This window comes from Anabrus simplex, chromosome 10, assembly GCF_040414725.1.
Source record: "Anabrus simplex isolate iqAnaSimp1 chromosome 10, ASM4041472v1, whole genome shotgun sequence".
NCBI lineage: Eukaryota > Metazoa > Arthropoda > Insecta > Orthoptera > Tettigoniidae > Anabrus > Anabrus simplex.
This window is the reverse complement of record NC_090274.1, coordinates 89,650,248-89,663,073: the sequence shown is the minus strand read 5'-3', so window position 1 is coordinate 89,663,073 and position 12,826 is coordinate 89,650,248. Positions and strand designations below refer to the sequence as shown.

At 37.8% G+C, this 12,826-nt stretch overlaps 1 protein-coding gene across 2 annotated transcripts in view; it reads right to left on the bottom strand.

Annotated features, from left to right (window-relative positions):
- LOC136881880 (oocyte zinc finger protein XlCOF6-like) overlaps positions 1-12,826 on the bottom strand; it is a 148,423-nt gene that overhangs the window by 100,517 nt on the left and 35,080 nt on the right. The window contains exon 3 of one of the 2 annotated variants that reach the window (XM_068229435.1): positions 12,263-12,345. The exons of the other annotated variant lie outside the window; for it this stretch is intronic. Coding sequence (XP_068085536.1) covers positions 12,263-12,345 — 83 coding nt within the window. The remainder of the gene's footprint in view (positions 1-12,262; positions 12,346-12,826) is intronic. 2 annotated transcript variants of the gene reach the window in all.

Genomic DNA, 12,826 nt, shown 5'->3' with positions numbered 1-12,826 from the left:
TAAGTTAGTCTGCAACGTTTCCACATCACCTTTGTCCAGTCATCCTTAGATCAGCCCTTTAGGCTGATGACAGTGGAGCTCTAACCTCCTAACTTAGACTATATAGCTATCTCTCAACAAGCTGCCTCTGTGGATCAGCAGTAGAGTGTCGGCCTCCGGATCCCAAGATAGCGGGTTCAAACCCGGCAGAGGTAGTCGGATTTTTGAAGGGCGGTAAAAAGTCCATTCGACACTCCATGTCCCATACGATTTATGTAAACATTATGGTATGCGATTAGAAGTCTCTAAAGTTAAAATCTATAAGTTCAAAAAGTTAAAATCAACAAGTGAGTCACTCCGTGGTCGCTCAGCTCTAAGATCGACCTTCATTACGTCCATATAATAAATTCAAATGTGTTAGGCGTGACACCACATTCCTAGCCCCATATAAACAATGTATACCCACTATCTTGTGCAGAAGTATGTGTTCAACTCCAATTCCCTCAGGATCAGTATTGAACATTACACAATCGCCCTAGTCTCATTAACCAACATCTTGTTCCATGTCCAGCACCGAGTCCCCAAGATCACCCTCCAATGTTCCCCTCTATGAATAAAGCCTTACACCATGTCCCTAGCCTCATTAGTACAAAGTGTAGCCGAAATTTTGTTGCAATGTCCGCTGCGAGGGAGCTAATGCCCCTGCAGATTGCACAAAAAAATAATTTTAGGTAAGTTGTCAAGTTTGGAAGCAGTATTTTGAAGGCAGTTAATTACCTCGATCTTTGTGAAGTAAAGGATGGAGAGGGATACTGGTAATGACTTAGCTGTGTTTAGGTACATATTCATGCTTTTCCCTGGCTCATTACTGCCACCTTTAAATTTCTCACTGAACGTTGAGGCAATGACCTCGGGGGAGGCAACTATTGTCATTAGAGTAGAATGTGTGCTGATTTGCCGTATTAAGGTATTAACTTATGTTTTTGCTGTTGTTACTTATCTTGTTTATGCAGTTTTTGTATGCTTAGTGAATGAATTTCTTGGTGGCATTCCTCACACATTTATATTTGTCCCACATAAGATTGCGTGTATCCTGTTTCCATTTCCTGTAAAGTATATTCCTTATGCATATCATTTTGACTATTTATTTTGTGATATATGAAGCCTTTTTTTGGTAACGATGGGTAGATTGCTTCTTAGAAGTTATGATAGCAGTTCCCAGCCAGCTTTCTTGTAGTAATAGACTGCTCTAATATATTATTTTAATGGTGGTTTCTTGTATTTTGTGGTAGCTGTAACTGCTAGGTGTTCGGAGGAATAGGGAATTACTGCTGTTTCCAGTACTGAGGATTGGAGGGTTAGTAAGGACAAGAGTTTTCATTATACAGGTTGGTTCAGTAATTAATTATTCAAGGAACAAGTTGTAGAATCCTACAACGAAAGTTGCTGCTAACGGACTAATGGGAAGAGGCAGGAGGTGAGGGCAAACACTCTGCCAGAATATTTCCAAGATAAAATCACCAGCCTTGTAGATACTTCTGAATCAATGTTGCATATTTTGTTCATGTTTTCGAGACAGCAGGTATCCCTCATTGATGTCAACGGTGGAGTTCGGAGCTCAGTACATGGAACCGAAAAGGAACTTGCTTCCAGCGAACATGAATTCCACCAAAACAAATTCTACTATTGTTTCCAGCAATTCAAAAAGCACAGGATTGAATTCGGGTTTCATGGCAATAAGTGATCCTCCCCCTGAGGTTTCCCAAATACTATGTATGACTGAGGTACCACTTCTATGTCATAGATTGACGAATTCAGCCAGGTTTCACTAATGCACACAATTGCAACAAGAGTGGCCAGAACTGCCTGTCTACACTTCACATATTTCAGGCTGTAAAACACAGTAACTGTCCTGTTATGTCAGTCCAATATTCTGAGTGGCTAACATCATTATTTACGCTGCTTGAGGTCATGTTAAAAAAAGATTGTGAGATTGAGGTGAACTACATTTCCAACATGACCATGCCTCCACCCCTGAGTTAATCTTCTACAGTAGAGATGTATTAATCATTGCACATGTTTCTGAACTGGTGAGTAAAAATTGTACATGTCACAAACAGTTGATTCACATTATGTTTATAATTACACATGTCGCATGCATTTGAATGAGTCTTCTGAGTTAGGTCCTGGGTTCAATTCCACATCTCCACTAAGAGCAACTGAACACATCACAAGGTGGGGAAATAATACGGGCGGTTTGGAAATTTTGCTCCCTCCGGCAACCCTCCAACCCCCCTGACGTCCAATACCCATTCCTACTGTAGCGGTATAATTATGAGGACTATATGGAATTACCGCTACACCGGAAATCAGTTCGTGTGGAATTTAAAAGAAAAAGAGAAAGGAAACTACTGTTTAACCTTGCCCAATGGAACGCAACTCTGCGACGATTAACTGTTAAACGTTTAAGGTTCTTATTGGTGTAGATGGTAATATAACTGTGGGCAATTGCTTCGCCACTGGACTTTTATTGTACGTTCTTGCGTATGAACTTGCTATTGGAAAACTCCGCTGCTTGACCATCGACTGTTCTGCACGGCGCTCCCTAGCTGCTGTTATTCAAAATCTGACCTCTGTTCCAGCGTTCGACGAGTGCAGGCGTGATGTCGCTTGCCTTGCTGCCATTCGCTATGGCAGGCAAGTATGATTTGAATCCACCGTGAGGTGATTGTGATAGGAAGGCGTAGGCCAGTGTAATACTTTTATATTTACGTTTTCTTTATTTGGTAGTGATGTAATTTAAATTTGTGTGAAAATTTGGAATACAACTTTATGCGTGACTCTGGACTGGTAAGTGATCATCTAGCATGATATTAACTCCATCAGACTTCCCATGCAAACTACGGTGCATTTTTCTGCAGTGAGTAAAACGCCAACATGGCTACCGTCGTCGATGTTTCTGAATTAATATTTTTGGGAGACGTCTTGTGAACCACAACATCAGTTTACTACTTACAGGAGAGCAATGTTTATTCACTAAATTATATTCTGAGAAGATTTTCGTGTGAATGTTTTTGAAAGACAGGTATTTAAAAATGTCAATAATAATAATAATAATAATAATAATAATAATAATAATAATAATAATAATAATAATAATAATAACTGTTTTCTGTCGAGAAAATCTAGTTGAGAGTAATGTGCTGGTTTCGTAAACATTCTTATGGTTTTCTTACTCCCAAACCTGCTAGCGTGCTGCATCTTGGTGATGTGATAAAGATGGTTTTCCAGGCTTTAATAAAATGGAATTGTTTCCAGGCTACTGGATAAATATGTTAGCTGTTGGACACTCTCTCATAATTATATTTTGTTAGGTAAAATTTTAGGTAGATTCATTATATTTTGATCCTTCTGAAATATAATGAAGTTGCTAATTTTCTTAATATTATTTGCCTTGTATGCATTGTTATATCGATCTTGTGACCGTTAGATTGTCTGATCTTGATGTTGTCTATAATATTCCGACGCATTTTTTATTGAATTCCGCCAATGTAAATATGTTATATGTTATGTTATATTTAAACAAGTGAATAATTTCTATTGATGGACATACTTTCGCGCCACGAAAACAGTGTGGTTTCAAATGACCTCTTTTAACAGGAGCTGTGACAAGTAAATGTGTGTGTATTCTGTTGTACCTCTAGCCTCATAAGGGCGACTGAATATTTAAAATTAATTTAAACCCTAGTGAATACTGAAGCGTGCTTTGGATTGCATTTTATTCCATTTTTAAAATTAATTTATTCATTATTATTATTATTATTATTATTATTAAATTTTCCTTCCTTTAAATGTCAATTAATGGCTACGGTTCTGAAGCTACACTCCATTTTAACTGCATCGTTGTGGTATGCTTCCGTCTTTTATTTGCTTGATAACGGTTTGATTTGCTCGCATTGTCGCGGTGTAAGTCAGTGTTGTAACAATATTTGAGTTGTGCGGACGTTCGTTGTTGTGTGATATACTTTTGCCGTTGGTGTGATGAACTGCGTCACGAGATGAGTTTTAATTACTTCAATATTTTTGTGTTACCTTATAATGGTTTCCATACAATCATTTATTTGCTTTTCTTTTGATGTGGGCTCTTTCTTCATTTAATTTCGCCTACCATAATGCTACGTTAGGACATTATCGTTCTGTTGGGGGACGCGAATAGATGTCTTCATTTGAAATGCTTCCTGTTCACTGAGGGATCTCAAACCATGTAAATTTTAAATGTATTAATGCCTGTTGGCTTTTAGTTGTTTAATAACAATTTGGAAAATTGCAAAAGGTTGTAAATTGAAAGGGGCGCGCGTACCCAGATAGGTGCACCTAAAGTATAAATGACTTTAAAAAACACCTCCTTAAAAAGAAAGGGGTTCGACCTCGAAAGGTAATTTGTTATGAACTTCAAGGTCAAACTCAAGTTGATTTCTTCTTGAAAATATTAGTGAAATTTTTAAAATGGTTGAGGTTGTAGGTATTCTAACTTGGTGGCCACGCTTGGTGGTAATTCTTTGAAAACGAGCCTTGCCATTAGTTTACCTTTTGAATTTAATAGATTTTAATTTGTTTTATATATTTGAACTGCACCACCCACCCGCCTTATTGTCTCTTATATTGTATTAAATTTTGGTCTTTTAAGTGTGACGGTGAGTGTTGTTATTGTCAATTGCTCTATCGTTTTAGCTTCTTCCACCCTCTGTTATGGTCGCTGACCTATTGGTTTTTCCCAGATTCCATCACTTCCCCTTTCTGTGTTTGTGTTTGATCAAGGCCCTTCCCTCCGTAGTTGGCGTGAATCCGCGTTGGGAGGCGCCTCTTATCTCTTTAGTGGTAGTGCTGACAGTCGAAGACTTGGGCTGCGATATTGTAATTTTTTTTATTGAGCCCTTCTTCGATTGTTGGTGTGCCACACTACGGTGAACTGTAGACCTTCACGTCTACACCATGCCCAAGAATTAATCTCACATTTAGATACTAATAATAAGCACTTATTAATTTACAAATCTGTATACAATTCTCTGTTTGTCAAGGAGTACTTATATACTACTTCTGCAGATGTTATTAAACTTTATACCATAAAAACGACACAAAATCAGAGAACTCATATCACTACAGAGCTGCTTGCCACCATTTTGAACTATTTCCTGGTCATTTTGTTGTGATGAGCAACAGATTTAAATATTCAAGAATAGCATTCTTGCAAAACTAAACATTTCAATCCTTCACTTCCATCCAACACAGCCAGACATGAGGCAGTGTTTCCAACATTCCTATCACAGAATATACTTTCCACGTGCCTGAACATTGAGGATGCCGTGGCCAAACTCACGCTCTGAATCAACTCCACTTTTAATTTTGTTTACTCACTTAATTTAACCGTACCAGGATGCATTTCTCAAGTAGGTTGCTTACCTGTTACTCATGACCATATTTCAGTTCTATTGATTTGATAGTTCTTGGAATAGGGGTTGTAGGATTTAAAAAAAATAGAGCACGACTAAGTAGTATTGTAGTGTAGTCGTATATTAATTGCCTTATTGTTGTGTACTATCCCAGACAATATATCCCTCCGTTCATTTATTTTTTTGCAAATAAGTTACTTTATTTTTTAATTTAAAATTTCCCCCCCGTAAAAAATGGCTAAGGAGCGCGAGTGTACTTATTGTGGGTGTGGTGAGGCATTGAGGGGTATGAGGGAGGAGTTGGAAAGTTTGAGGGAGATAATTAGGATTCTCACAGAAGACAGGAAGGAAGATAGGACTCCCTCAAACAATGTAGAGGTTACAGTAGGTGTACAAGAGGGAGGGAAGGAAAGGGAGGAGTTGTAGAAGACAGGTGGTCTAATGTTCTAAGGGGAAGGAGATTGCAGGCCAAGGGCTCTATTCAGGATCAGAATTCAGGACAGGTGTCTGTGCGAAATCGGTACGAGTCACTCCAGGTAGAACAACAGAGGGAAGATGAGGGACAAGGAACTGTTGTTGAGATGCGTGGAAGTAGGAGGAAGGGAAAAGGTAGGAAAGGGAAATGTAGAGTAGAGGATAGGAAAAGACAGGTGAAACAGGGTCATGGGAAGGAGAAAAGGGAGGAGGAAGTAGCTTCTGCAGCTATCAGCAAAGATAGGGCTGACCAGGAGGGGAGGGGATCAAATGAGGTGGATAGGGTTGAGGCTCTGGTCATGGGGGATTCCATCGTTAGACACGTGGGGAAAGTGTGTGGAGGAAAGGGAACCAGGGTAGAATGTTATCCAGGAATTAGGTTGAGGCAGATGTTGAGGAAAGTAGAAGAGAGGGAGGAGGGAAAGGAGAAGGTGGTAGTGTCTCACGTTGGTACCAACAACGTAAGGCAAGCTGATATAAGTACCTACATAGTTGGAGATGTGTGGGATCTGGTAAATGCAGCACGGGTGAAGTTTAAGAAAGCGGAGATTGTTATTAGTGGAATACTGTGTAGGAGGGATACTGACTGGAGGGTGATTAGGGATTTAAATGAGACTATGGAGTGGGTATGTCGGAAACTGGGAGTGAAATTTCTAGATCCTAATGGGTGGGTAGGAGATAGGGATCTGCGCTCGGATGGCCTTCATTTAAACCGCAGTGGTACGTATAAGTTAGGAAATTTGTTTGGAAGGGTAATAGGGAGGTACATTCAGGGAAACGGGATGGCCTAGGGAGCGGTGATAAGGGAATAGGGAACTGGAAATCAAGTAGGGATGACATAAAATTGTTAGTGTTGAACTGTAGAAGTATTGTAAAGAAAGGAATAGAATTAAGTAATTTAATAGATATATATTTACCAGATATTGTAATAGGAGTTGAATCATGGCTGAGAAATGATATAATGGATGCAGAAATTTTCTCACGGCACTGGAGTGTGTATCGTAGAGATAGGATAGGAAAGGTGGGAGGGGGAGTTTTCATTCTGGTGAAAGAAGAATTTGTAAGCTACGAAAAAGTTAGAGATGAGACACATGAAATTCTAGGTGTAAGGCTCATTTCTAAAGATAATAGGCAACTTGATATATTTGGAGTGTACAGATCGGGAAAGGGTAGCACTGATGCGGATTCGGAATTATTTGATAGGATAGTCAGCTATGTGGGAAACGACATGGAGAGAAATGTGATTGTAGCGGGAGATCTGAATTTGCCAGATGTAAATTGGGAAGGAAATGCGAACGACAGGAAGCATCACCAACAAATGGCAAATAAGTTAATATGGGAAGGACAGCTGATTCAGAAAGTGATGGAACCAACCAGAGGGAAAAATATCCTGGATGTGGTGCTGATAAAACCAGATGAGCTCTATAGGGAAACTGAAGTAATAGATGGTATTAGTGATCATGAAGCTGTTTTTGTGGTAGTTAAAAATAAATGCGATAGAAAGGAAGGTCTTAAAAGTAGGACTGTTAGGCAGTACCATATGGCTGACAAAGCAGGTATGAGGCAGTTTCTAAAAAGTAACTATGATCGGTGGAAAACGGTAAATAAAAATGTAAACAGACTCTGGGATGGGTTTAAAGAAATTGTTGAGGAATGCGAAAACAGGTTTGTACCTTTAAGGGTGGTAAGGAATGGTAAAGACCCACCTTATTATAATAGAGAAATAAAGAGACTAAGAAGGAGGTGCAGACTGGAAAGAAATAGAGTTAGAAATGGCTGTGGAAGTAAGGAGAAATTGAAGGAACTTACTAGAAAATTGAATCTAGCAAAGAAGGCAGCTAAGGATAACATGATGGCAAGCATAACTGGCAGTCATACAAATTTTAGTGAAAAATGGAAGGGTATGTATAGGTATTTTAAGGCAGAAACAGGTTCCAAGAAGGATATTCCAGGAATAATTAACGAACAAGAAGAGTGTGTATGTGAGGATCTTCAAAAGGCAGAAGTATTCAGTCAGCAGTATGTAAAGATTGTTGGTTACAAGGATAATGTCAAGATAGAGGAAGACTCTAAGGCCAAAGAAGTAATAAAATTTACATATGATAACAATGACATTTACAATAACATACAAAAGTTGAAAACTAGAAAAGCGGCTGGAATTGATCAGATTTCTGGGGATATACTAAAGACAATGGGTTGGAATATAGTACCATATCTGAAGTACTTGTTTGATTATTGTTTGGTCGAAGGAGCTATACCAGATGAATGGAGAGTTGCTATAGTAGCCCCTGTGTATAAAGGAAAGGGTGATAGACATAAAGCTGAAAATTACAGGCCAGTAAGTTTGACATGCATTGTATGTAAGCTTGGGAAGGCATTCTTTTTGATTATATTAGACATGTTTGTGAAATTAATAACTGGTTCGATAGAAGGCAATTCGGTTTGAGGAAAGGTTATTCCACTGAAGCTCAACTTGTAGGATTCCAGCAAGATATAGCAGATATCTTGGATTCTGGAGGTCAAATGGACTGTATCGCTATTGACATGTCTAAAGCATTTGATAGGGTGAATCATTGGAGACTACTGGCAAAAATGAGTGCAATTGGTCTAGACAAAAGTGACTGAATGGGTTGCTATATTTCTAGAAAATAGATCTCAGAGAGTTAGAGTAGGTGAAGCTTTGTCTGACCCTGTAATAGTTGAGAGGGGAGTTCCTCAGGGCAGTGTTATCGGACCTTTATGTTTTCTTATATATATAAATGATATGAGTAAAGGAGTGGAATCGGAGGTAAGGCTTTTTGCGGATGATGTTATTCTCTATAGAGTGATAAATAAGTTACCAGATTGTGAGCAACTGCAACGTGACCTCGAAAATGTTGTGAGATGGACAGCAGGCAATGGTATGTTGATAAACGGGGCTAAAAGTCAGGTTGTGAGTTTCACAAATAGGAAAAGTCCTCTCAGTTTTAATTACTGCGTTGATGGGGTGAAAGTTCCTTTTGGGGATCATTGTAAGTATCTAGGTGTTAATATAAGGAAAAATCTTCACTAGGGTAATCACATAAATGGGATTGTAAATAAAGGGTACCGATCTCTGCACATGGTTATGAGGGTGTTTAGGGGTTGTAGTAAGGATGTAAAGGAGAGTGCATATAAGTCTCTGGTAAGACCCCAACTAGAGTATGGTTCCAGTGTATGGGACCCTCACCAGGATTACCTGATTCAAGAACTGGAAAAAATCCAAAGAAAAGCAGCTCGATTTCTTCTGGGTGATTTCCAACAAAAGAGTAGCGTTACAAAAATGTTGCAATGTTTGGGTTGGGAAGAATTGAGAGAAAGAAGAAGAGTTGCTCGACTAAGTGGTATGTTCCGAGCCGTCAGCGGAGAGATGGCGTGGAATGACATTAGTAGACGAATAGGTTTGAATGGCGTTTATAAAAGTAGGAAAGATCACAATATGAAGATAAAGTTGGAATTCAAGAGGACAAACTGGGGCAAATATTCATTTATAGGAAGGGGAGTTAGGAATTGGAATAACTTACCAAGGGAGATGTTCAATAAATTTCCAATTTCTTTGAAATCATTTCGAAAAAGGCTAGGAAAGCAACAGATAGGGAATCTGCCACCTGGGCGACTGCCCTAAATGCAGATCAGTATTGATTGATTGATTGATTGATTGTGAGTGAGTGGTGTTTGGCACTTCTACCATACATTGCGCATGATTGTGCACAAATCAGCCACTAGTTACACTGTCAGATGTAAGATGGCTTGCCTCTTTCATATGAGCTCCCATAGCAGATAATCTCCTGTACTTCTCTGCATTAACATGCTCCTGATATCTAATTGTAAGGCTTCTCCACATTGTCCTACATATGTTTTTTTACACTGATTGCATATCTACTTATAAATGCCTGACTACTGAAATTCGTCATCCTTATGTTTACTGACCTTGTTATGATTGAAGAGTCTATGTTTCGTGTTGTAGTTAGTTGAGTATGTTACTTCGGTGCATTGTTTCTTAAACGAGATTGTTATTTCGTAAAGCCTCGGGTTATTAAATGTGAATTTCATGTACCCCTTCGGTTTCTCCAATTGTTGCTTTTATTTTATTTGTTGTTGATATTTGCACTTAGGAATGATTTTATTGATGAATTTCAAACTATAAACGTTAAAAAGAGCTTGCTGGCAGATGTGAGCTAGTTCCCCCTTTATGTCTTTTTCTATTAATGGAATTTCATAGGCCCTGTTTACGACGCTATAGTAAGCAGATTTCTTTTGTGAAATAGGGTGTAAGGAGTCGCTTTGTATTGTGGTCGGTGTAAAAGTAGGTTTTCTGTGTATTCGTAAATGGAACTTCTTGTTTTCCTGCATTGCCCGAATGTCTAGAAAATTCAGTATGCCTTCTTGTTCTTCTACAGTAAATTCAATATTAGGGTCTAGGTTATTTAAGGTATTTAGAATGTTGTGATTGTTATGAAGTTCATTATTTATTATGGCATAAGTGTCATACACATAGCGCAGCCAGGGATCTAGGCCTTTAAGCGGCGTACTATCTGAGTGAGTTCTAGGTAATCGAGGTATATATTAGCTAAAATCCCAGTAGCCGGAGCTCCAATAGGGAGTCCATCTTGCTCATTTATTCTATTATTGAAAGAAAATAAATTATGGTTAAGTACGAATTCCAAGATAATCATAACATTTTGTATTTCAAGTTTCCTAAAGCGTTTGTGTTTCAATAGATGCCTTTTTATAATCTTAATGGTGTCTTTTATGGGAATATTAGTATAAATATCTTTAATGTCAAAGGAGCTTCTTGTGTGGGAGGATGTTAATTTAAAGTCCTTAACAAGCTTGAAAAACTCCTTGGAGTTTTCTAACGACGTTTTGGTGAAAAAAAACGTAATTTGAGTTAAAACTTACGGATGAATTGAGAGGTTTTGTATGTGCGACTTTTACGAAAGTTAATTACCGGTCTAATAGGAACATCGTTTTTATGTAGTTTAGGCTTATCCCTTGCTTTGGGAAGTCCTGGGTTCATATTTATGAGCTTCTGTATTTCTTGGTTGTTTAAGAGGAAGTTACTTTGTTTTAGTATTCCTTTCAAGTTCCTTTGTATTTTTAGGGTGGGGTCCTTCTCATGATCTTAAATTTGATGTTATGGAAAAAGGTTTCTATTTTCTTAATGTATTCGGTTTTGTTTATTATTGCAACTGTTCCACCTTTATCGGCTTTCGTTACAACTACATTACTTTGTCTAATTTTACGTTTTTTTAATAGTCGGAAATCGATTCTAATCCTTTAATTACAGAGGGAATATTTTTCCTAGCTTCGCACCTTAGATCGTTTTGAATATCAATTGGTAGGGTCTGTATGGCCGATTCAGTTTCTGCTAATGTTTGTATTAGTCCTTGACTTTATTGATACTATGCCAATTGAGATTTGTTCCTTTTCCTAACATTTGTAATTTCTGTTCTGTGAAGGTTGTGGAAGTCTTTCATTATTGAAGGGTGCCTTAAGCTGTGGTGTATTTTGTTTTGCTGGTGCATTGTTTTTTAGATTTTCTAGTTTCTTATTTAATGTGAACTGTTTATTTTTCATTAGACACTCTATTTTATCTCTGCTGTATTTTTGTACGGAATCCCATTCTAGTGGTCACTAGATTTGTTGAAGCTGAAAGGTGCGCTTAATAAAGTTCCCTGTTAAGGAACGATTTCTCCCTGTACATAAATTTGATTTCTCTTTTAATCCAAAGATGGTTGATTCTTCTTTGTATTGTAATTTGGAATACAGAATGTATGTTGTTTCTTTGCGTCCCTTTTAAAAATTTTGGAATCAGGTAGTTATTAAGACATTCTTTAAAAATATTGCATCCTTACTTACTTTTGCAAGTTTCATCTTTAGTTTTAGATAGATGTTTTCACTATTTCTTGCTTGGATAGTGTTCGTATTGCAAACTGTGCACTTCATAACCGCATCGATGAATTCAATCAACTAATCATTAAACAAATTAATATAAAGGTTCGGTTAGGTGGTGTTTTAAATTAATTTGTTTAATAATTTTTGATGGTGACAACTAGGCGGCCTGCTGATCACTAAATACTACAGGCTGACTTATTGTAATTTTGTGGAATTTTCTCATGAGCCATTATCAAACCAACAAGTTCGACCATGACTGAAGTACAGGAGACAAAATTCGAGAATGACCTTGATGGACCTGTTCTCGCCTTGAACCCAAGATATTGGGATATCGAGGACTTCACTCCATGTCTTGTCTGCAGAGGGACTAAAGATATAAATAGCAAATTCCATAATGTCGAGGATTAGAGGTGTAAAATCTAATTAAGCTAAACAGTACTTACGTGTCTTCTTCTTTGACACAAGCGACCAACTGACCTACTGTGTGCTCATCTACAGTTATTTCATTCTTAATATCGCTGGAAGGCTGTAATGAACAAATATGCAAAACAAAGTAAGAAACGTACAGTAAACAGATTACTAGAGTAAAAGTTTATAAATAGACATGACATAGCTGACAAAATTAACTACATAATTGCACAATGAAAATAACAATTTATTCTCCCAATATAAAAATGAAACAAGCAAACAAGTGTTAAGTCAAAGTTATATGAAGTACACGAACAAGAAAAGGAACCCATAATAAGATAAAGAGGACAGCACTGGAAGAGGGAGAAAAAGAAGAAGAAAAACTTGAAGGACGACAATAATCTCTGCAATTCTTTTCTTCTTTTCCTACAACTTTCTGTCACCACGTTCATCCTTTATGTGTTCTTAAATGACTGGTCACTTGTTAGTTTCTTGCGTTCCCACAGATGACTCTCATTGTCAGATAGACATGCATTGGATCTTAACCTGAGAAAGGCCGATCTCTTTCTTGCCTACCAGGTTCAAGTTCGTACAACAAA